Source organism: Mus musculus, chromosome 3 (assembly GCF_000001635.26).
Source record: "Mus musculus strain C57BL/6J chromosome 3, GRCm38.p6 C57BL/6J".
In the NCBI taxonomy this organism is placed as follows: Eukaryota; Metazoa; Chordata; class Mammalia; order Rodentia; family Muridae; genus Mus; species Mus musculus.
In genome coordinates, this window is record NC_000069.6 from 99,163,435 (window position 1) to 99,188,269 (window position 24,835).

General features: G+C 41.5%; 1 protein-coding gene and 1 pseudogene across 6 annotated transcripts in view; one reads left to right on the forward strand and one right to left on the reverse strand.

Moving 5' to 3' along the window:
• The window catches only part of Wars2 (tryptophanyl tRNA synthetase 2 (mitochondrial)), an 81,124-nt gene that overhangs the window by 23,328 nt on the left and 32,961 nt on the right, over positions 1-24,835 (forward strand). For 5 of the 6 annotated variants that reach the window (XR_001783742.2, XM_006502053.4, XM_017319717.2 and 2 more), the window contains exon 2: positions 24,047-24,304. The exons of the other annotated variant lie outside the window; for it this stretch is intronic. Coding sequence is in view for 3 of the 5 variants with exons in the window: in XM_006502053.4 (XP_006502116.1) it covers positions 24,047-24,304 (258 nt within the window). In the remaining 2 variants the exon portion in view is untranslated. The remainder of the gene's footprint in view (positions 1-24,046; positions 24,305-24,835) is intronic. 6 annotated transcript variants of the gene reach the window in all.
• Gm18982 (predicted gene, 18982) lies at positions 17,321-17,955 on the reverse strand (annotated as a pseudogene).

The following is a 24,835-nucleotide window of genomic DNA, read 5'->3' on the forward strand; positions in this document are numbered from 1 at the left end:
TCCAGACATGGGGAGCCCCAGTCCTCCTGACATAAAAGTACGAGTCCACTGGTGCTGGATTTTACAGTCCTCTCTGTTTTGAATGCTGTGGCAATATGGCAGCGCTTCAACTCTTTTATTTTTTAATTGAGTTAGCTATTCTGTTTTTCCATACAAACTTTAGGATCCATTTGTAGAAATATATAGGTATATAATATATAAGATAATTGGCTGGAGTTTGAACTAGGATTGAGCTGACTCCTTACTGTTACTTACCCATGAACATGGACCATCTCTTTATCTCTTTAGTTCTCTGATATCCTTCACTAGAGTTTTATTGTTTTCCTATCGTAGACAATATACATATCTTCTGAAAGTTATATGTAGGCATTTTATTTTTGGAAGGTACTAATACAGGCAGTAATGCACATTTTTATTTTAAATATGATGAGAGGGATGGAGAGAGAGCATGCATATATATGTGTGTGTAGATGTCTCAGGATAATTTTTGGGAGTCAGTTTTCTCTTTCAGCCTTGTTGCAGCAGGTCTCTCTTGTTTCTCCTGCATTGCAAATTCCAGGCTATCTGGTCTTAGACCTTGTCAGTGAGTCTCTGGTTTTGCCTCCTGTCTTATGGTTGGAGTACTGGATTGCAGGTGTATGCCACAGCATCTGACTTTTCTAGGCATCAAGCTCAGGCTGTCAGGCATCCATGCCAAGCGCACTCTCTGCTGTCTCACCAGCCTCATGCAGTATTTTAATTTCAGGTTTTCCTTGCTCTTCCTGGCTCCAGCAGTGGTCTTACCTTTTTCATGTTAAACTTGTGTCCTGCCTGCTAGCTGAAAGCATGTACTTTCCTAGGGAGCAGCGTGTTTATTATTTATTATTATTAGTCCTTCTGAGTGTTCTGTGTGGATGGTCATGTTATTTATGAATAAAGACAAGATTTTTCCTTTCAAATTAGAATATTTTCTTGACCTAATTATCTAGAATTTGTAGTGATGCTAAAAAAGGGTGGTGAGAGGTGACCTCTGTCCCACTCACTCATCTGTGAGGAGGTTGTACAGAAGCGTTTTAATAATGGCCCCACCCAGTCCTGTTCTCATTTCCCGAGCTGCTGGAGCCCTCCATGGAAAGTCTCTCAATGCCTAGGTCCTGAAGCAATTCCCCTGTATGCTGCTCTAGTGGCTGCCAGAGAAAGTAAAGCTAGCAGACATCCAGATGTTGTACTGCTGCTCCCATGATTGACATCCTTAGAGGACCAGAAACCTGACCTTTAATTGTTTTCATTAAATCCCCACTCCTTTTCTTCGCCTGTTTGATTTTTTGCAGAGACTTTAAAAATACAGATGACCTTTTTTTTTCATAGTTGGCCTCATTGAGGGTGATCCTGTTTGCTTGCTTGCTTGTTTGTTTTTACATCGCCACCAGTTTCCCCTCTCCCCTGTCCTCCCAGTCCCACCCCCACCTCCCTCTTCCTACCACCTGCTCTATCCACTCTTCCATTTCTCTTCAGAAAAGGGCCGACTTCCCATGGAAATCAAGGTGCAGTAAGATTAGGTGCCTTCTCTCCTATTAAGGCTAGACAAGAGCCAGGCAGTGGTGGCACACACCTTTAATCCCAGCATTTGGGAGGCAGAGGCAGGCAGATTTCTGAGTTCAAGGCCAGCCTGGTCTACAGAGTGAGCTCTAGAACAGCCAGGGCTACACAGAGAAACCCTGTCTCGGAAAACCAAAAAAAAAAAAAAAAAAAAAAAAGGCTAGACAAGGCAACCCAATAGGAGGAAAGGGTCCCAAAGACAGCTCCTGCTCCCACTGTCAGAGGTCCCACAAGAAGACCAAGCTACACAACTGTAAATGTGCAGAGTGCCTAGGCCAACCGCATGCAGGTTCCCTGGTTGGTAGTTCAGTTTCTGTGCACCCTTATAGGCCCAGGTTAGTTGATTCCGGGGTAGGGGGTTTGTGATGTCCTGGACCACTCTGGCTCCTACAATCCGTCCTCCCCCCCCCCCCCAGCTTCTACGGGATTCAAGGATGATTCTTTTTAAGGAGTGTTTCAAAGAATCAGCTTCTGGTTTTAAGGCTTGTCTGCTCACTTTCTAATTTCGATTTCATTTTCATTGTGTTTTTTCCTTCTTTTTGGTAGTGCTGAGGATTGAATGAGCTCAGGTTCTTGTAGATCCTAAGTATGTTCTTCACCACTTAGAGTCCTACTCATAGCCTAATGACCTTTTTTTTAAATCTAATTTGCACTATTTATTTTCTCTTGCTTACTTGTTTAAAGTCTCATTATTTTGTCTGTTTCATGTACACAGAATGCATGGTGATGGTAATCATCTCCATTACCATCTTTCTTTCCCTGCCACTTGTATTGGTCCCTGTATTCCTTCCAACCAGTCCCCTCCTACTCTCCTGTATTTGCTCTAGGCAGGCTCGTGTTCATGATTGTTGCATCCAGAAAACAACATTTCGCAGGACTTCTTCCTAACTGCCTGGACCGCTGCATCCCCAGGGATGCTGGCTGGCCTCCTCTTTGCCTCTCCTCTTTGTTCCTGCCCTGCTTGTTTTTGCCTTTCACTTCTTAAAATATCTTTTTCCTTATTTTATTTTTAAAATGTTGAGGGAAGAACTCAATCCATCTGCCCTTGCCTTTTGAGTTATAGAAATACTAGCATGTCCCACCATGTCTGGCTTCTCTTCTACTCTGCAGGCCAGAGTTCAGATGTTGTGTATTTCAGGATTCTTCGCACATGCTCTATCAGAAGTAGGTACTCCTGCCCGATTCTCTTCTTCCTGGTCCTAATCACGGTCTTCATTTATCTTTTTTCCTTTTTATTTTTTTTCCAGATCTTTTCCTGGAATTTACACTCTATAATATTAGGGCCTGGTGGTTCTAGTAATTGGAACTGTGTTTTGCTATTTGAGTTTATAACTTTAAATAATCCTGTGTCCTCTGGTTCTCAGGAGGAAGAGCATGGAGACAAAAAGATTCGCAGAAAGGCTTTTAGGCAGGGGATGGGAAGGGCCCTAATAGTGTGGAGGTGAGGTAACTACAATGAGTTTGCCGCATGGATGGACACTAGGTAACTCTAACGAGCCTGCTACATCTCCATGGGTTGATTTGGGAGGATGCCTTGGCATGCTGTCACCACAAAGGGAAGCAAGTGCAAGGTAATCCATGCGAGCAGGTCTGCTTGGGGTGCCCTTACCACTGACTGTTTGGTGAAGATGTGGGTGAGCACTACTCCTGTCTTAATGTTGATGGCATTAGCCATGTCTAACATAAAGGAGGAAAGAGGAGTTTTCAAGCTCTTTCATGTGCTTCTGGATTTGGCTCCTTACTAGAAGCGAGTACTGTAGGTCTGTGTTAATCTAATGAAGCAAAGAAGAGAAGAAAATGCACAGTCTGACCTGAAGTTTCAGGGATGCTCCTGTAATGGTGTAATGGCCAGTTTGCTTCCCCCAGACGTTCCAGTGGAGAGACATGCACAACAGCAGGAGCATGCTGAGATGGAAAGACTATCCTGGTGTCCTGGTATCTATGCAGATCTGGTAAACTTGGTTTGCCCAAGGCTCTCCACCCACTCAAATTTTTTTTTTTCCATTTTTTATTAGGTATTTAACTCATTTACATTTCCAATGCTATACCAAAAGTCCCCCATATCCACCCACCCCCACTCCCCTGCCCACCCACTCCCCCTTTTTGGCCCTGGTATTCCCCTGTACTGGGGCATATAAAGTTTGCAAGTCCAATGGGCCTCTCTTTCCAGTGATGGCCGACTAGGCCATCTTTTGATATATATGCAGCTAGAGTCAAGAGCTCCGGGGTACTGGTTAGCTCATAATGTTGTTCCACCTATAGGGTTGCAGATCCCTTTAGCTCCTTGGCTACTTTCTCTAGCTCCTCCATTGGGAGCCCTATGATCCATCCATTAGCTGACTGTGAGCATCCACTTCTGTGTTTGCTGGGCCCCGGCATAGTCTCACAAGAGACAGCTACATCTGCGTCCTTTCAATAAAATCTTGCTAGTGTATGCAATGGTGTCAGCGTTTGGATGCTGATTATGGGGTGGATCCCTGCACAATGGAGTACTACTCAGCTATTAAAAAGAATGAATTTATGAAATTCCTAGCCAAATGGATGGACCTGGAGGGCATCATCCTGAGTGAGGTAACACATTCACAAAGAAACTCACACAATATGTATTCACTGATAAGTGGATATTAGCCCCAAACCTAGGATACCCAAGATATAAGATATAATTTGCTAAACACATGAAACTCAAGGAGAATGAAGACTGAAGTGTGGACACTATGCCCCTCCTTAGATTTGGGAACAAAACACCCATGGAAGGAGTTACAGAGACGGAGTTTGGAGCTGAGATGAAAGGATGGACCATGTAGAGACTGCCATAGCCAGGGATCCACTCAAATTTTATAATGTGAATTACCAGCTGCCTTAGATAGAGGGTGCAAGAGACCAGTCTGAGCTACTGGACGAGGGAAGAGGCAGAAAGCTGGGCCAAGCTTAGAGATGACTTGTAGGCTAAGCTCCCCTGGTAAACACGTGGCTAGGCCATGCATCAGTTCCACGGAGTTCTTTTATCTGAGCCCCAAACAAGAGCAGATGAAGAGAGGAGGTTTTCTTTTCTATGAACATCACCTGCCAAACAGAAAGAAGTTGGAAACTGCTGTAGGGTGGCCCCCTGAGGCTACTGAGACTAAACAGATTGGGAAATGACAAAGACGAACTTGAAAAATGAAGGATTCTAAAGTATAAAAAATACAGTATAGATTCATGGAAATGAAAATAGTTGTTTTATGATTTTTTTCAGTTCTTTTTATTGTTATTATTTGTTGGTTAACATATAAAATAATAGATTTTTATCATGACATTTTCATAGACATTAAAAAGGATGAGAAGTGTCAGTTGAAAGATATAAAGAGATCTGTGAAGAAGACAGCAGCAAAGCAAGCCTTGGATTAGGGTCAGGGTCATTTGTGGTTTCAGAAGTACGTTCAGAGAGCTAAGCATGTGGCTTACCTGAAACCAACCACAGCACTTGGGCGAGTGAGGCAAAAGACTGAGAGTTTGAGGACAACCTGGATTATGTAGTGAGATCCCACCTCAACTTTAATTATGAGTGTAGTAATTCCTTGTGTGAGAAACCAAATTATAGGTCAAGTTAAGGTGAGTGGCAAGTATGGCGCTGTCATCAGAATGTTTAAATAGTGTGGAGGGAAAGATAGCCCAGGGTAGGAGTGTGACACTTTATGTATGCTTCCACACAGAAAGAAACACTGGAAGGGCCTGCGAGGCAGGTGGGGAAAAGAAGCCAGGTGTGGTGGCACACGTCTGAAGCCCCACCACTCTGGAGTCAGAGGCAAGAAGATTGCCATGAGTTTAAGGCCAGGCTGGGCTACGCAGTGAGTTTCAGGTCAGCTTGAGCTACAATATACAACTCTTGTCTCAAAAGTTAATTGGTTAATTAAAATTTAAAAGATGTGTTTGTGTGTAACCGTTTGAGCAGTTCTATATAAAAAGGGAAAGAAAGCACTTAGATCTAGCATGCATCCTGCTTTGTGGAGTACTAAACTGCCCAAGTTGGAGTGCCAGATACATACGGGCAGTGTTTATAATTTTTATAACCCCTGAGGAGCCTGCACCTTCTGGTTCTTGCCTCCTCATCAGAATGTCCAAGAGACCTTGAGATGATTCACATCTATTTAAAGCTGAACAGTGGCCTGACCCATGTGTTAGACCTGGTTTCTACAGTCTTGTATTAGGCAAGTGGACATCAGCGTTTCTGACGTGTGCCTTTTTATGAGTGAAAGATTTTGAAGTGGAAGGACAGAGATGAATAATAGGGGTTTTTAAATTGATTTATTTATGTTATGTGTATGAGTGTCTTGCCTGCATGTATATTTGTATACTATGAATCTTCCTGGTGCCTGAGGCAGCCAGAAAGGGGCTGTGGAACTGGACTTCCAGATGGTTGTGAGCCACAGTGTGGGTTCTGGGAACTAAGCCTGGATCTTCTGGAAGAGCAGCAAGTGCTCTTAACTTCTGAGCCATCTCTCCAGCCCAGAGACAGATTCCGTTTGAAAAAGGAAAATAAAGGTGTTTCTGGCCTTTAATTTCTCTAGTGTAGTAAAGGGGAAAGCGATTGTAATTTACTCATTCATCCAGTCATCTTGTGTCAAGGCCTTCAGGGTATGCTAAGTATGCGTAAGGTTCTGGAGTTAGTCACCAGCTACAGAAACAATAATGACTAAACTCAAATGAGAATAATAAAAACACAGATACAAAGAGATTAATTTTTAAAACAATAACGGTATATTGGACAACTGTAAGACAGAGAGAGCATTTTATAAGTTGAGGCTAATTAACTATGGCTTATTTGCATTTTTTAATAGTCTTCATTAAAAGACTTCATTCATTGGTCCAAATGAACACACCAATATCCCCCACATTGGTTACTTCCAAAGAAGAAAGTTGAAATGATTATGATGCTTCAATAAGCGTCCTCTACACTGCAGTCAGCATTAGCTATTTGCCCTTGGGGGATGCTGACAAGACTGAGCCTTTTCACCCTGGTCCTTTTTTTTTTTTTATTATTACATATTTTCCTCAATTACATTTCCAATGCTATCCCAAAAGTCCCCCATACCCTCCCCCCCACTTCCCTACCCACTCATTCCCATTTTTTTTTTTTTTTTTTTTTTGGCCCTGGGGCCTGTACTGGGGCATATACAGTTTGCGTGTCCAATTTTGTCCTTAGGAGCTATTGCAGTAGAAACCCTGACCCTGTAAATCACTGCAGCAGCAGATGAACAAAGAACGAACTAGATTTCAAAATACTTTGTTTTCAGATGTTACTTGTTGCGTTGAAGTCATCATCCAACATCTGATTCTGATTTTGAGATTCTTAATTTGTTCTTTTTAAAGATTCAGTTTTTAAAAACATAAACACATTTCCACTCAGTTTTCCCATGAACCCCATCCCATAACTCAACTCAAAACATCCTGCTCTGCAGCACCCTGCTGTGTTCCACCCACTGCTGGATCAGGACCGCCCTCGGTGCCCGGTGGACAGACACACACAGTGCTTGTCCCCATAGCAGCAGAAGTGCCTTGTGCTGTAGACTAGACACATACTCAACCTAAATGCAGAGTTCATCAAATGAGGCTGAATTCACCCCATGGTGAGGTATGTAGGGTGAATAAGTTACAGTGAGTTACATATGAGACAGAGGGCGAAAGCTCCATGGATAAGATACAGCTTGGTGATATAAGAGAGAGGCAGAGGCAGAGAAATCTTGCTAGAGCATGGTAAGTAAGTGATTATGGGACCAAGTCAGTAACTTGTCCTTCTGGAACATTTAGAGAGGATGCCAGTAATGGGCAATGTCTCAAAGAGTAACTTGGAATTCATCAGATGGGGAGAGGGAAGCTAGGAAGAGGGTACTATGTGTGTAAAAGCTTAGTGTCTAGAGAGAGTGTAGCTTTCCCAAGGAAGTAGGCAGACAGTTCCAGATGTAGCTGGAGTCTTGTTAACATAGTGGAGCCCGTGGGTAGGCTTCAGCAGGGAAGCCAAAATTGTTAGAAACAGGAGGATTTGAGAAATTCTCCATCACATAAATCACCTGGTAGGCTACTGGGCTGTGTCGTATTTTTAAAATTTAAAGTTTTCTCAGGATAGAAAAGCAGAGCAAAATCTCTTCTTTGCAACCCAGATGATGACGTTTCAGATCTTTACCCAGCTTGCTGTGGGCCCGTCCTCATAAACCAGCTCTGCTCCACTGGTCCTCGCCTTTCTCATTCTTCTCCCTCTCCTGCTTCATGGGAGGGGTTGGTTCCTAGTGCCTTTCTGAAGTAATTGTGATTTCGAAACACTAATATCAAACCACGAATCTGGTGCTTTGCACAAGAGTTGCCCATGGGTTAGAGTCTGAGGCAAGCACTGCCCTTGCTCGTAACATCAAGTATTTTACCCTCAATGACTGCCCAGCGTAGCCATTTGTCACCTGCAAGATGCACTTTTAAACATGGCAGGTGGCACTGTGAAGAATAAGAAGGCCATTGCATTGTTTATGGTAATTGTTGTACCTACTTAAATGTAGTTGTAGAGAATTATTAACAATATGGAACCTTCTAATTGGGAAGAAATCTCAGAACCTCACAAATGACATTTCAAATGTTATGGTTGCAGGGAGTGTTACTGTGTGGTGACGCTGTTGGGAACAGTTATCAGTTCTGACTCAAAGGATATTTGCAAGGATAGAATGTGATGATATGGAAGACATAAAATAGATAGGTAAAAAAGCATGTGTAGAAGGTACATTGGAATAAAGGCATATGCTACTAAAGCAAGTGATGAGTGTCCCATTGGTGAGTAGAGGCAGCCTTCTGAAGTTGTTAGAAAGGCAAAATGAAATGTGAAAGAGGACAGCTGTCTTGGTTTACATGCTCACACCTTGATTGCTATGAGGATGCACACGTTCTAAACAAATTATTAGAACGAGAGCAACAAAAGTGTGTGCTGTTGCTTCACAAGTGGGGGCTTGCTTCGGTTTTATTCACCAATATGTGAATTGGTGACTTAACAGAATGAAAAATTATAAACAATCAAAGAAGGCTTCCTTAATTACAGGATGTTGAATTTGGTCAGGCTTGAAGACAGCTAAGGCTGTCTTCAAGTTATTCATGTATATACAACACAGAGTGAGTGTAAGCCACAATCAGGATGGCACCACTGAACACAAGCAGAAAACTGTCCTTGATGGCAGAGTTTCAAAGGAAGAGGCAAGTTCTCACACATGCAAATCTAACGCTGATTAGTGAGTTTGTGCAACAGAAAGCAGAAATGCTTTTGAGACCAGTACCTCTTTGATAGTGTCCTCTCTGTGTCTAGATGCGCATGATCAGCTCTCTTCCAAAGTTTTATAAAAGACACCAAAGATAGGACCTGCAGGAAGCAATGTGGCATGTCAAAAATATATTGGGCTATTTGTTCTCTAACGTTATGGGCTGTCACTGAGACATTCCAGAGATTATTGGCATGTGCTTTTGAACATAAAGGGGGATGATGGATTAATGGTCAGCTGACACTGATTTGCAAATTTGAATCCCACCCCCCAGTTTATTAATTATAATACTGTGTTTTAAGAATTCTTTCTAAGGAACTTCAAAGAAAAATCAGACATGTGTATTTGGTTTTTCAAAAGGTAAAAAAAAAAAAAAAATAGTTCACTGTTTATTTTCTTTAAAAGAAACCTATATCTCAAAACCATTTGTGCTAGAGTGACTATGCAAATAAATAAATAAATAAATAAATAAATAAATAAATAAAACAAAAAAACAAAAACAAAAAACCCAAACCTGCTAAAAATTCAAAGGAAGCAAAAGTTATTTTAAAGAAGAGCAGTAGATCATGGACATTCAAGTAATGTGTGTCCAGAAACTCCTTTAGAAAAGTGGTATACAGTGAGTAATTCTCACCGGGGATATATATATACATACACACACCACACACACACACACACACACACACATATATATATATACATGTACATATATGTGTGTATGTGTGTGTGTATGTGTGTGTAGTTTGCTAAGTTCACATTTACATTTTTCTGAGTAATTACCCATAATGGAAATTCCAGTGCTGCTTTTTAAAATAGAAGAAATAAGTGGAGTTAAAGTCAAAAACATGTGCAATAATTTTAAGGAATCAATGCAAATATGACCCTAGAACTTTGAACTGATCCCAGAACAAAATAACAGCAACTTCATCTATGATTACACCCTTATAGTTGATCTGTGCTGTTTATTTGATGTGGTCTGTCCAATAATGCTGCCTGCAACACAGCACCACTACCTATATACAGTTGTGGTTTGGCCAATCACCATAGGCAGCTGAGTGTTTTTATCCTGATCTGCCTTGCCTGCAGCATCGGCCCTGCAGCTCTGGATAAGAGGTTCCGTGCCAGGCTCACCCTAGAGGATGGCAGCCAGATTATAGATCTCAGAAGTCTGCACATCTGTTTGCTGCACTAGCTGAGCTTACTGGTTTCCTAAGACATCTATATAAAAGTGCTTCAGCCCTATGAAGTAGCACACGGTGCAGCGGGAGGAGCGTCTCTGATGTTTCTGGAGTTCAAGGCAGATCGAAGTGGGGTCTGCAGGGTATCGACTCACCTTGGTGCTGTATCACTCCAGCCTCTCCTGCCATCCAGTATCACTGCCTTTCCTTTTCACCGCTGTCCATCTATCTTGTAAGGAAACTGTTTGCAGCTCACTCGAGTCAAAAATGGCCTCTTTCTAACAGTTTATATCTGCAAAGACTCATCTTCCAGATGAGGTCACAATATGGAGTTCCACAAATACATGGATTGCTGGGGGAACATGGTTAAGCAGTGGAAGTACTCTATATTTACTTTTACCCAGAAACAAGGTCAGTTGTTATATAAATATTTCTTCCATTTTGGACACTGAACTACAGATCGTTAAGGTTGCTGACTATTCGTGCTAGTTGAACATAACATTAACTGTAGTTCAAGGATGCTTAGTTTAAAAAGGAAGTGTTAAAGGCAAATAACCAACCCACAGTTTTCCATGAATTTTTTCATTTGCTCAGTTAAGAGCAATTCATGGAGACCCTTGCCTCTGCCATGCTACACTAAAGCAGGGGGTTCAGGCTTAACAACCGGGCGTCACTATTTTGAAAAAACAGTTCAGCCGATGGTATGGGTCCAACAAAGTTCAAAGTAATTCAAATATCGGAGGAGAGATAGGGAAGTGACAGCTATCCCTCTTGCTTTTGTAGCTGCTTAGCTGGTAAGGATACTAGCTAATATTTATTGAATGTTTCCTATGTACTTTTGATATACTTCTGTGTTTAATTCGTGTAATAATCCCATGAAGTAGAAGAAACTGAAGTCATAAATACTTGCTAAAATCACACAGCTAGGGGTTGATACCATAGAACGTAGCAAGGGAGAAAAAGAAATTAGGAGTTATTTTAGGTCATTCCTAGGTTGAGCAGGTTTGGAAGGAGATAGCCAGGTCATGGGTTTCGGGTACAGTGTTGTGCTTGATGGACAGCTGCTTGGAAATGCAAATGGATATGGCTGGCTGGAAACGGTTGGCAATCATATTTACTGTTAACACTCATGTGCTGTGAATAATATTCAAAGCTACAGTAAAACGAGAAAAATAATACTGTCTTCTAAGAAGTACTTTAAACAGGGTGAAGTGTTTGCGAGTGTATATTCTAGGCTCCTTTTTAAATTGGGTAAGTAGATACCATATTGAGAACTTTGTGGCATTTTTTTTTCCAGCCAAATAGAGAAAAGGAATTTGTGACACACTTGGAGCCTGCTGGCTGATAAGTGAATGTAGTTCGCCACAACCCCCCTGTACTCACCCTGTCCTCCACACTTTCCTACAAACACCCCCCTGCATTGCTCTAACCACAGGTTATTGCACTTCAGACCTGATGGTTTGTGGGAACTGCTTTGTCAAAACCATTAAAGAAAGAAACGCCTGTGAATTCTCCTCCTGAAGCACTGCCTGTTTTCGGTGTCATTTTGGTCTCATTAATCAGCATTGCAGCAAGGCAGACACTGTGCTGTGTATTTTACTGTCCCCAGCACAGCGGCTCCTCCATCTCTGCCCCCAGGCTGACGCATTGGGGAAAAGGAGAGAGGGAAACCATCAATCTTCCCAGTTGCTCGTGTCAGCGGCGAGTCCTTCCCCCTTCCTGTTGGCTGTCTCTCTCACCACCTGTGTTTAGAATTAGCACTGAAGCTGCTGCCCAGATGAATGAGAACCACTGTCCTTGTCACCTGCCCTGGCATGGGCCATCACTCCTCAATGAAACAAGTACATCAAGCAGTTATCTCGAGTGGGAACAGGGAAGGAGAGAGAGTCACATGTCTACCTTAGACGACTTTTAATAACATAAAATTAAAGTAGGATTCAGGTCATATATTTTAGAAGGTTGACATAATCATTGGCTCCAAGAAGTAAAAGCCAATAATTTTCCTGAGCACCATCCTCTCAGGATTGTTTGCAGCCAGAGCTGATGTACCTGGTTCAAGGCCTGTCGGTTATCTCCTATCCATTCGCTACTCTCTCAACCCTCCTGAGACTCGGTTTGTTCTTTTGTAAAATAACTACATAGGAGCTTTTGCAAGGATTGAGACACCATTCATAACCCTTGTTATGTTGCTATTACCGAAAGTTCTCAGCAAATGTTAGCTAGTGTTGGACCTCCTTGCTCAAATAAGAAAGTAGCATCAGACAGGTTAAGTGATATAGGAATTAGAAGACATTGAAGGAATTTGGCCCTAGCACTCTCTGATTCACAAAATTCACATCCTTCAGGTTACCTTCATTGTTTCTAGTGTATTTATAGTTTACAGATATTAATAACTTAAATATGCAGACTGTATAAACCACTAAATACTATGTTTTTATTTCCCAGGACATAAAACGAATATGGCTACTCATGTTGGTATAAGACTCTCAGTTACATGCCAGTCACTCAAGCTGTATGCTCACAGATTGGACTGTGCTTTCTTTTTAATTTCTTTTTTAATTTGATGGCAGAAAATGATTCTGCCCTTAGAAAACTAATACAAGTTATCAAAAATAATACAAAATATCAAAAAGTCCATTGTGATTACTGCAACCCCTCCTAGGCACTAGTAAGCTTTGTGTGACTCTCCCTCCTTCATCTGGTTACCTCATGCTGATACAGAAGGGCTGTGCGTTAAGCAGTGTCCATGGTCCCTTACACATGAAGAGATGTGGTGATTCCCACAAAGAAGTAGCACATGAAGTGCCCACAGAGCTGGACGCCTGTGTTCTGGCAAGAGAGTTGGGATTCTCTCCTCCACCAAGGCACACGGGATCTTCATTCTTCTTATGTATTCTATTATACAATCTCTTTGTGTTGCACAGAATGAAACCTATAATTTCTTTCAAATTTCCCCTACTGGTGCATATAGTAGTTTCTTGGGGTTCTTTTTTCTGTACTCTTTGTTTCCATGCATGAAATTTACCTTATGTCTTCTGAAGGTTCAGAACCATGAAGTAGTCACAAGATGACAATCACTTCATTGGATTTGAGGCATTGTTTGTTTGTTTGTTTGAGGCAGGAGTTTCTCTGTGTATCCCTGGCTGTCCTAGAACTCACTCTATAGACTGGGCTGGCCTTGGACTCAGGCTCTGTCTGCCTCTGCCTCCTGAGTGCTGGGATTTTATATATTCTGTGTAAGAATCTTTGGCCTTTCAGCTTCACTTGATTAAAGCTGCCTGTTACTAGTTCATGGAGATCAGAAATGCAAGTGCTTTATATTTTTTGTTTGTTTTTGTTGTTGTTTTTGTTTTTGGGATTTTTTTGTTTTTTGTTTGTTTGTTTGTTTGTTTGTTTTTGTTTTTCGAGACAGGTTTCTCTGTATAGCCCTGGCTGTCCTGGAACTCACTTTGTAGACCAGGATGGCCTCGAACTCAGAAGTCCGCCTGCCTCTGCCTCCCGAGTGCTGGGATTAATGGTGTGCGCCACCACCGCCCAGCTAAGTGCTTTATTTTTAATAATACTTACTTAGAAATATTCATATAAGAATACAGGATATCTAGTGTTGCACTATCAATTATAAAAGAGTTTGAGTGTTGAATCTAGATGCTGGTGAGAGATGGGACCCAAAAAGTATTGCCAAACAGGGTCACGGATAGAACGGAGAATGCTAGTCATGGAGAATTTAATCTTCTGCTTTTCCCAGGCTTGCTTTAAAGATGTCTTTGTGAAGTCCAATGCATTCGAGCTTTCTGAATCCTCAAGCCATATAAGGTTTATAGATCTGGGCTTTGCCGAGTAAGACTCTCCAGCTACTGAAGATGATGCGCTTGCTTGTCAGGGTGTCTTGTCTTTCTCTAGTAAGACTAGAAATAGCACCTGCCTACTCTACTCACCACGCCTGCTCCATGGCTGCTTCTGACCATCCGTTAGTAATGAATTGTTTCACAAGTTTTATTGTATTGCGACGCAACTAAACAAATGGATTTGCTCTTCACGCTTTAATAGTGTGTGTGTGTGTGTGTGTGTGTGTGTGTGTGTGTGTGTGTGTGTGTGTGTTTATTTCTGAACAGTTTGGCAGCTGCAGAGAATAATTATGTAGTAATTAATTGTCGAATTATTGTCTGTTCCATATTGGCCTCACATTAGAATCACCTGGCGAGCTATTAAAACTTAAAATGCTCATGGCAAATCTCAGATGATTAAATCAGAGTGCCTGGCTGACTCGGATTCAGAGCCTTTTGAAGCTCCGAGGTAAGATTGAATTCCCTACACCATGTTTCCCTCTAGACTTCTGTAAATGCAGGTAAAGAGCACACTGTCTTAAAGCGCCTGTCTTAGACAGCATTTTGTTGTGATGAAATACTCTGACCAAAGCCACTTAAGAGACTGGATTGGTTTTGACTCACAGTTCCAGGTTAGAAGCGGTGGGGAGTCCGCGGCAGCAGTTAAGGCATCCATAAACAGAACAGCAGTGAATATTTGCATGGTGTACTCAGCTTTGTGGGCTTCATGAGTCTCTGCCTAGGAAGTGGGTCTTCCCACATCCATTCAGATAGTGAAGGCACTCCCTCAAAGGCAGGCTCAGAGTCTGACTGTGATCTAGATAAACCCCACTAGTTTGTGCCCTGGGGCTGACTTCCTAGTTGTTCAGCTGAATACTGGATATCGCCGTGCTCAGAAGCACCTTTCAGACTATAGCATTGCATCGGAATCACCTTAGAGACATGTCTAAGCCAGGATCGTGTAACTGTCTCCATTTCCTCTTCTGTGGTAAGCCTGTTAGAATTCCTTATAGAGGTCTAGGCGATTCTAATACATGCCCAAATTACGATGATACTCCTGGTTCCAGGAATACACTTTACATTGAGAGCCCCTGGTCTGACCTCTTCCTCCCACCTTCCTTCCAGTCTTCTCTCCCGGGGATGCTCAGGGTAGCTGCCTCACGCAGTCCATATTTAAATTATCAGTGTTGTAAAAGTCCTGGATTCTAGACAAGGTGTAGTATGTCACTCGTATCCAGACAATTGACTTGCAAAAGCAAATGCCTCTTAGTACAACCCTGATTCCCGCTAAGTCCCTTCCACTACAAAACTGGACACAACACCAGATGTGGTTTGATGTCCCAGTGTAGGATTTGGATTTCATTTTCCCACAAAAATAGTTTTGTGAATGTTTGAGTGTAGCCAAGATGGTCATGCTTTTATAACCATCCTTCAGGAGTACTGTGGGCTCCAGGGCCTTTGATGAGCTGCCTCCCAGGGGCTTAACCACCATCTAGAGAATTAAGTTTTTGGGTTTCAAAAAAGCAACTTTTACACAAACACTTACAACTAAACTTGTTTAGCCTTGCAACAGAAGCATTTAGTTCAACTGTTTACAGTGCAATTTCATATAAATGGAGAGTGGTAGGGAAGCAACTGTCCTGCATTTAACTAACATTAGGTGCCCTTAAAGCACCTGATCCTGTATTGTTTACTAGGGATGTAAAGATGAAAAAGGCAGCCCCTGTCCCAGAGGAGCTTGTGTGCTAGCTGGGGAAATATTTACTAAGCAAGCAAGAAAATATTTTTTAAGTTTCTGATGTGGTATGTGCAGTAGTGGAAAACTGATGAAGAGATCTGTTCTGCTTGTAAAAGGGATGCTGTGGCTAATAAAGTTGCGTGCGTGTGTGCGTGCGTGTGTGTGTGTGTGTGTGTGTGTGTGTGCGTGCATGAGTGCATGAGTGCGTGCCTGTATTTAACTGGTATAGAATTAGGGAAAGTTAATTATTGCTTGATGATCAGGGAGTATGCTCATGGTAGAAAAGTAAGGAGGTATTCTACAGTGATAAACAAGAGTGTGCACTAAGGAGTGTGTGCCATGGACCTCCCTGCATAGTGACTGGATGGTATGAACTCCCATGGTGTTGGAGCCTCATCCCAGAGAAGGAATGAAAACTTTTCCTAACTCCATATGTGGGGTTTCCACTTTCATCCCAGCCTTTTGTTTTGTAGAGCATATATATATATATATATATACACAAAAAAATGGATATATATTCAAAATAAATATATATAGAAGAACTTATCTATACATTTTGAAGAGCTTATATATTCATATATATGTATATCAATTCATGTAGGAATATATATGCATATGAATGCTTAGGAAACGCCTTGCGCCAAATATATTTGGGTTACTTTATGAAATGATTTCTGATGTTGGCTGGGACAAGCAAAGGAAAAGACACCTGTTGATTCTTTTATTATCCAACTGAAAAAGGGAGGAGGAAACTAAAAAAACTAAAACCAATCAATGTAAATCTAATCTTCACATATTATGCCTAATGGCTTTCATATAATTTGACAACTCTCAGATACTAGCAAAAGAGTTAATGTTCTCAAACAAGTAGCTGAAGAAGATACTTCAGGCAGGCATTGATGTCTGAAGGATGGTTTTAATTGGTGAGTTAAGACTTTTATTGACCATCAGCGATAACAATAAAATTGTATCTTCCCACAGTGAACATGTAAGATGCCTTTGAGGGTAGAAAGAAACAAAACAAAATAAAAAAAAAAAATCTGTGTGAACTTGGTTTTTAATAACCTTAGTAGTAGAATCTATTTGGCTCAAGGTGTTTCCTAAGTATTCATGTGTATATGTATGTACATATTCCTATATGGATTCGTAAACATATGTATAGCTGTACGTGAATTATGTGTGTGTGTGTGTGTATAGGTAGGTAGGTAGGTAGGTAGGTAGATAGATAGATAGATAGATAGATAGATTACTGACAAATAGATAGTAACACAAAGCTCTTCAAAAGAAAGGCTGGGATAAAAGTGTAAATACCACATACTGAGTTAGCAGAGTTCTGAGTTCTAGAAAGTAAAGGTATAGAATTCTCGGAACAATATAACAGAACAGCCCCCAATAGATAGCGAAGGCCAACACCTAATAAAGTTAAAAGTCTTATCTGTGGGGCATTACCTACAGAAATGCTGTATTGTGTAAGACCAGACTGAAGGGTCTCCACAGGAACTGAAAAGTTCATAACCCCGTGGGCACTTCTGCTCCCCAGCAAAAGTGGCACAAAGTGCAGAAATACCTGGGGAGCTCGTGGAAGATCCCGACTCCTTGATGTAACTGTACATGCACACACTTCTAAATGACTCTGCCTCTGTACACCTAGGGCTTTTGGCAACTACAAGGTAGTGGCCATGGAAAGCACTGCCCATCTCTGTATCCTTGATTTGTTTGTTTGTTTGTTTGTTTGTTATTCTGTTGTCACTGCTTCTGAGCAAAGTGACTAGATAAAAAAAAGTACTCACTGCGCTCTGACAGTCATGATTTAAAACTCAAATCTTGTGGGAAAGAGAAAGCGCTGTACAACATTCAGAACTCTGATTAACACCGATTGTACTGGCCAGAGGACTTCCACGGCTTTCCTATTCAGGTCATCAGAGGAAGTTTTGCTGGAGTATGTCTCAGTGCTGACATAAATTCTGGTTCTGAAGTGGGGTGTGAATAGTCCAGTAAGTTCCACGTCGTTTTTGACATTAGTGGAATAGTCACAAGGCTAGAACAGCATAGTACCAATGATGGAATCTGACTTCTGGTCATGAATCCTACTCTGTCAAGTAGCATCCTTTGCCATAACATAATGACATCTTTCATGTTGATCTGGTCCATATCTGAGGTCAGGATCAGTCATTGGAATTTCCAGGGCTGGCTGACTGATTATCCACTTCTGGGAAATCCAAAGTGTACCAGTACCCACAATCAAAATTCATATGTCCCATATCATTTGCTGTTCTGTTCAGGCAACTTACATTAAAAAGCTCTGCTTCTTCCTGGGAATTCCCATGTGGGTACTATTGATGAGAAAGCATTGTGAAATTCTTAAAAGAATTTGCAGGAAAATGGATAGAGCTGGAAAATATTAGATTAAGCAAGGTAACCCAGATTTAGGCAGAAATCACATATTCTTTTATATGTGGAGCCTGTGTGTGTGTGTGTGTGTGTGTGTGTGTGTAGAGGTAAGGTTGGATTAGATAATGAAATGACAAAGGGAATTACAAGAAAAAAGTACCAGCAGACTGTCTCAGAGCCGCCAGCTCCCGACATAGAGACTCACTATTATTTATGAAAACTTAGACACTATAGCAAGGCTATCTCCTAGCTAAGCTCTTCTTCACTGAAATTAACCGAAGTGTTCTAGTCCATGTCTGCCACATGGCCCAGCACCTCTACTCAGCCCTAGCTGAGACCTGGTCATTCCACGTCCTTGTCACACTGGTGAATCCTTCGCACCTGATTCTTCCCATAGTGCCAATCTCTGCCCAGAAGTCTCTCCTTTCCTCTCCTGCCTCAGGTATCGGCCATCAGATCTTTGTTACAAAATACTAATGTAACATTTGACATGTAAATAAATAAACTAATCAGTAAAAAAGAACAAAAAAATTTGGCAAAAAAAAAAAAAATAACCCAAAGTGCTGATGCAAGTGATGATCTGTAAGAATAACTATATAAAAGTCTGGACAGTAGTCAATTCTCTGCTATACAGAGAACAACATTTGAATAATACAAAGTCAACCTTTACCTAGTGCACAAACAGAAGAAAGAGTTAAGGATGTGGGGAGGGCAATGGGGCCTGTGATGGGGAAGGGGACAGGAGGCTGAGGTTTGAAAGGTGAGCGAGCACAAGAGGAACCAACCAGGGAGGTGGGGAAGGAGTGGGGGGCGGGGGGGCAGAGAACTAAAAGAAGCTAGTTTTGTTTGGTAGTGCAGTAACAAAGCCCAATTCTGTATATATTGATTTAAGAATAATAAAAAATAAACCCTAGAAGGCTACAGCAGGATGGCCAGTGCTTACTCAGGAAGAGTAAATAATGAAAAAATAAATAAATTTAATGTCTTTCTTTTGTAATACGGAAGCATGGTTTTGCACTGTAGCCTGGCTGGCCTGGAGCGTGCTGCCGTACTGGCCCTGCATGGCCCTGCAGGGCCTGTCAGACTTTGGATTTGTTCATTTAAGTGTCTGGTGATGGGGTATTTGATGCTCTACCTGGACATGCAGAACTTTGTAGGGACTGCTGAGTCTGTGTTTCCCACCACTGTTCTTGTGGTACTAGAGCCATGGCTCATCAGATTAACGTGCTAGCTGCCAAACCTGAGGGCTTGAATTTGATCCTCAGGACCCGCAGGGAAATGCTGGAAAGAGTGAACTGACTCCCAAAAGGTATCCAAATGCACAATCCCCCAGTATATAAATAAATGGAGGAAGAGGAGGAGGAGGAGGAGGAGGAGGAGGAACCATTTCTCAGAACTCACTTGATGTAGCCTGTACACTTGAGATTAACAGCAAAACCTCTCTTTCTCTCTCTTTTTTTTTTTTTGTTTTTTTGTTTTGTTTTTTGAGATAGGGTTTCTCTGTGTAGCCCAGACTGCCCTGGAACTCACTTTGTAGACCAGGCTGGCCTTGAACTCAGAAATCCGCCTGCCTCTGCCTCCAGAGTGTTGGGATTAAAGGCATGCGCCACCACTCCTGGCTTCAAAACCTCTCTTGAGTGATCTCAAGTATTGTCTTTTGCCATGATTAACAGTTTGGGATTTTTCAATTGCTTCAGGATGCAGTCACTAACATTAATAAAAATATAGGTTTTGGTATGCCCAGGACCTTATACAAGAAGAATCTCAGCTCTGTTGTGAGTTGGTGAACCTGTGCCACTTTTGATTGGATCCCGCACGCTCTTTTATGGACTTCATCATTGTCCAGTGCCAGTGTTTGTGCTAAAGTGAGCCGGTTAATTTACCTAGAGGTGGCCTCAGTTAAGGAAATATGCCTGAAATTAAAAATGAGGGAAGTATAAATGTTCCCCGTACTCCGTCTACTGCTGTGGAATCCGTATGTCTAGTGCATGCATGCCTGTGGGCTAGTCTTGACGGTGTTTTCTTTGTGGCGAGCCTGCTGTCTACTGGGCAGCCCATGTTCCTTTCATTTTCATCCTTTTCTGACTACAGTGCTTTTGAACACAGAGCCCCCCATCCTCCCACCACCCGAACTCCACATTCCAACTCCGTGATCTCATGGTGCCAGGCATATCTCCCCTGCCACGCCGTCAGACTGCCTGCTGGCTCTTGCTGAGGAATGGCTACAACATAAACTTGGCTCAGAAGAGCGGGACACTCTCTGTATATTTTTAAGACCAGGGATCCAGATCCCATTTAGAGGCTGTGTTTGTTTAATAGCCCCTTGAAAACGGAACAAAACATTTCTTGCTGCTCTTACTTCGTGGTAACGTCATTCCCTGTGCAGTGATGTACAGAACCTCAGAAACCAGGGCATGGACGAGATGTATTAGCTCATGGCTAATCCGTTCCCACTGCTCACCAGGCCTCTTTCCCACAGTCCATCCTCTTGTGCCTTTCTCTTCGAGTCTTCTCAAGAATTTATTTTCTCCAGTTCTCCTGGGGCACAGTTTCTGAGTTTGACCATAGAGGAATTTATGCGGAACTATTCCTATCCCTTTTTTTCAGCTCAATAGTCCTGATCTCTCTTTATATTACCATAAACAGCTGCTCTTCTTCCTGGTCAAGTATTTCTGGATGGTATTTTCCCTTCCATTTACTAAGTTCAGAGTTTATTTTCCTGCCTTACTTTCCCTCCTCATCAATCAGCCCTGATGCCCATTAATCATCTTTCAGTGCTCTGAAAACCCATTGCTTATTCCCATATTGGGGCTCCTTCAGGTCCCTGGGTACTGGAGGGAGCTTCTCTAAAACCTCTTCGTTTTGCCTCCCTCCATCCACCCTTCCACCCACCCACCCCCTTCTTTCTGTCCCTGTTCTTCCCTTCCCTCTTTGCCCTTCTCCCAGTCTCTCTCCTTTCTCCTTCTTCACCTCCCTCAATTCTCAACTGGAAAATTTTTCAGTACTGCTTATAAATTATGATTTGAAGAGTTCATTGAAAGGGTATGTGTGTGAGAAAGGGGGATGAGATTGTGAGTTGTTTGATTATATTTGCTCATAGTTACTTGAATGGCATTTTTCATATCCTCAGAGCTACAAATCTTTTGGACCCCCTGCTGACTGCTTGGATCAGATTCAATGTTGGACCGTGGAAATATGATGTAACATTCTATTTTGGCACTGTCATCTTACTAGCTGAGAAAAGCACAAACTATATTTGTAGAATTTGGAGTTCTTGTAGAAAGAGAAGAGAAAAACTTAAATAGCCTTGACACTCACTTATTTAAAGTAGATTAGCTCTCAGGACCTATTGTTAGGTGAGAGATACAGATGTAGTATATTGTATAGTTTCCCATATTGGAGAATCTAGTGTCATAAAGATGCCCATTCTGCCCCAGCCAATCTCATTTCAGGTTCTAACCATTTTCCTCACACCCTCACGTGGCAGGATGGCATTCCAGAGCAAGGAGAAGAAATTGGCTTTTTCCACACATAGTGCTGGAATAAGCAGATATTCATAAAAAGAAAATCTAATGCTTACCTCATACTTTATGTAAAACAAACAAAAACACTCCAAATGGATGCAGACTTAGATATGAAAGATGAATAAAACATTATAACGCACACATACAATGTATATGAATATATATACATATGTTTATGTGCATATATCTTTAGGACCTTATGGTACTGAAAGATTGAAAAATGACAGAATTATTGTACCAGAAGCAATAAAATCTTAATCAATGATGTTGAAGAGAACATGGAAGCTGACTGCAGTAGTTACTGTTCTGTTGCTATTCAAGTCTGTAGACAAATGCTTTATATTTACTTAACTACTAAAGACCTTCCCTTTGTCAAAAGGTAGCAGGCAGGAGTAATCACCTGCTCTGAGAATGTACTTCCTCTGTGATCAGCTACAGTATCAAGAACACAACAAATTCTTAAGTAATGAAGACAACTCATCTAAACAGAGCACAGAGGAGCTTGACCAGGATTTTCACAATGTCAATAAACTAGACAATAGTAGAAGGATTTCAACATCTTTGATAGTCAAGGAGATGAAGTTAAACTGTAGTAAAACTCTTCCTGTGTTTGTTCTGTTAGCTGAAAATACTAGGATAAGCAGTACCAAGTACTGAGGAGAATCTGGAGTCTGGAGTCGTGGGAACTGGTGGGAGAGAGCAGATTTTGTTATATACTTGGGAATAGTTCACCAGGCTCTGGGGTATTTGAAGATGCATGTATATAACTCAGGATTTTGCAAATTCACCCCTACATAGAGAGTGACTTGGCAGGTAGCTTGTAGAGATATGAATGTAACAATAGTTTTTATTCTTCTGTAACCATCTTCCAAATTTTCAGACTGACAGGAAAATGACGGAAGTGTTTTACCAAAAGCAATAAAGTCTTAATCAGTGATGTGAAGAGAACATGGTTACTGTTCTGTTGCTGTGATAAAGCAGCAGGACCAGGGAAACTTAAAGAAGACAGAGTTTATTTTGGTTTGCTGTTCAGAGGGCTAAGTATCCATCATGGCAGGAGGGTACAGCAGCCGCAGCAGGAGAGGAGCGGCAGACCTCAGCCATAGCACAAAGCAGAGGGAACGAACTGCAAGAGGATGAGGCTGCGTGATCTCAAAGCCTACTCCCAGTGAGGTACTCCCTCCAGCATGGCTTCACCTCATAAACATCACCCAAACAGAGCTACCAACTGGGAAACAAGTGTTCAAATAGTAAACTAGCAGATGTGGGACTTGACCATCACAAGAATAGACTGGCTTTGAAATCCTACATTTGCCATTTCCTTGCTGTGTGACCATGAGCAAGCTATTATATGTAAGGTTCGGGTTCTCATCTGCAAATGGAAGTAGTAATAAACCTACTATATTGGGTGCTCAATTAAATGTGATCCTGTATATGAAGAACTGGGCATATGATACCAGCATAATTATCTAGCAAATTATAGGCATTGTTAAGATTTTCTTATGATGCTGACTAAAACAATATGTTTGATCGTTAGAACATTTAGTCTGCACATTTACTGATGCATACTCAAAACTTTTTGATTTGTCACTATATAATACTAAATCACTCTGGAAAAATAATTTTACTCTTAATTTTTTCTCCTCATTCTTTTCTTTTGTTTGTTTGTTTGTTTGTTTGTTTGTTTTTCGAGACAGTGTTTCTCTGTGTAGCTCTGGCTGTCCTGGAACTCACTTTGTAGACCAGACTGGCCTTGAACTCAGAAATCCGCCTGCCTCTGCTTCCCAAGTGCTGGGATTAAAAGCGTGAGCCACCACTGCCCAGATCTCCTCACTTTTTAATAGGAACACTAGAAAATGTTACTCAAAGGGAAGACATGACTGTGATAAAAAATACTTGTATAATTAAGAAAATTATACAGACTTTTAAAATTGACTTAGCAAAATAAAACCTAAATATGATTATGAAAATAACTATCTTTAAATATTACAATGAAGCGTATATCTTCTAATTCTAACCCAAGATCCTACCCATTAAATTATAGTATCAAAATAAGAAATAGCTAAGTGACAGTATATTTTTGCCTAATGTCGTGGCCTTCATTTTTTTTTCAAGTAAAAAAGTGAATTTTCTCACAAAATCCTAAGGCTCATTTAATGTCTAATGAGATGGAGTCTATGTGCGTAAGCATCATGGTGCCCACTGGGACTAAAGCCAAGCTTTTAGTCTTGGGAACTGCTGTTCACTTACCTCATTTCTGGTTCATTCTGATCATATCTGTATTGCCACTTTGTATCTCACCTTTGCATGAATACGACCTCTATCTTCAACTAGATTGCTATCTTTTGGCCAAGCAGACCTTTTTCTAAGCATCTTTGTGCTCATACACTTTGGGGTTAAGAAAAACTATTTTTAATACCCCTTTGTGTCTAACAGAGCCCAGCATAGTGATTGACAGAGTCAGGACTGCATGGTGACAGGTACAGAGAGTTCATGGATGCAGCCTCCAGAGCAACTCGGTTTGCTTTGCTTTTCTTTGTTACAGAAGGAGAGTGGAGAGCGAGTGTTTTCTGGCATTCAGCCTACAGGAATCCTCCACCTGGGAAATTACCTTGGAGCCATCGAGAGCTGGGTGAACTTACAGGAGGAATATGACACAGTGATATACAGCATCGTGGACCTCCACTCCATCACTGTCCCCCAAGACCCCACCGTCCTCCAGCAGAGCATCCTGGACATGACTGCTGTGCTTCTTGCCTGTGGCATAAACCCAGAGAAAAGTATCCTTTTCCAGCAGTCTAAGGTCAGCATCTCAGACCAGAGCCTAGAGGACTTGGGTTTTTATATCATTTAAAGCTCCTGTTCACAATCTTTTTCTAATTGTTCAAGGATGACTTCATCTAATGTGATGTTTCCAGTTTGATATTTACATCATTAAGTATCCTTGTATTTAATATTGATTTTCAGCCTCCCCCCACTGTACTTTATAGTCTCTCATCAACGCCACAGTTATGTCACAGTCATTATTTGGACCCTGGGATTGTTTTCTGTGCTGGATTGCATTCAGTCCGATGACCTCTCACTGTTGACTAAGCTCCCTGGGATCAGGAGTGAATTGTGTGACCAATGATTTTTTTTTTTTTTTGTAATTCCAATGGAAGTTCATTGAGTACTGAATTTGGAAGGCCTATTGGATAATGTCCATTGTTCATTCTTTGTATAATCACTTTTGAAAGGATTTGATGAAACAAGCCAGGAAATAAGACAAAGTCCCAGAGTTTTGTGTATAAGCCAAGAAAGTCTTCATAAAGCCAAAATAAATAAAGCCAGAGTA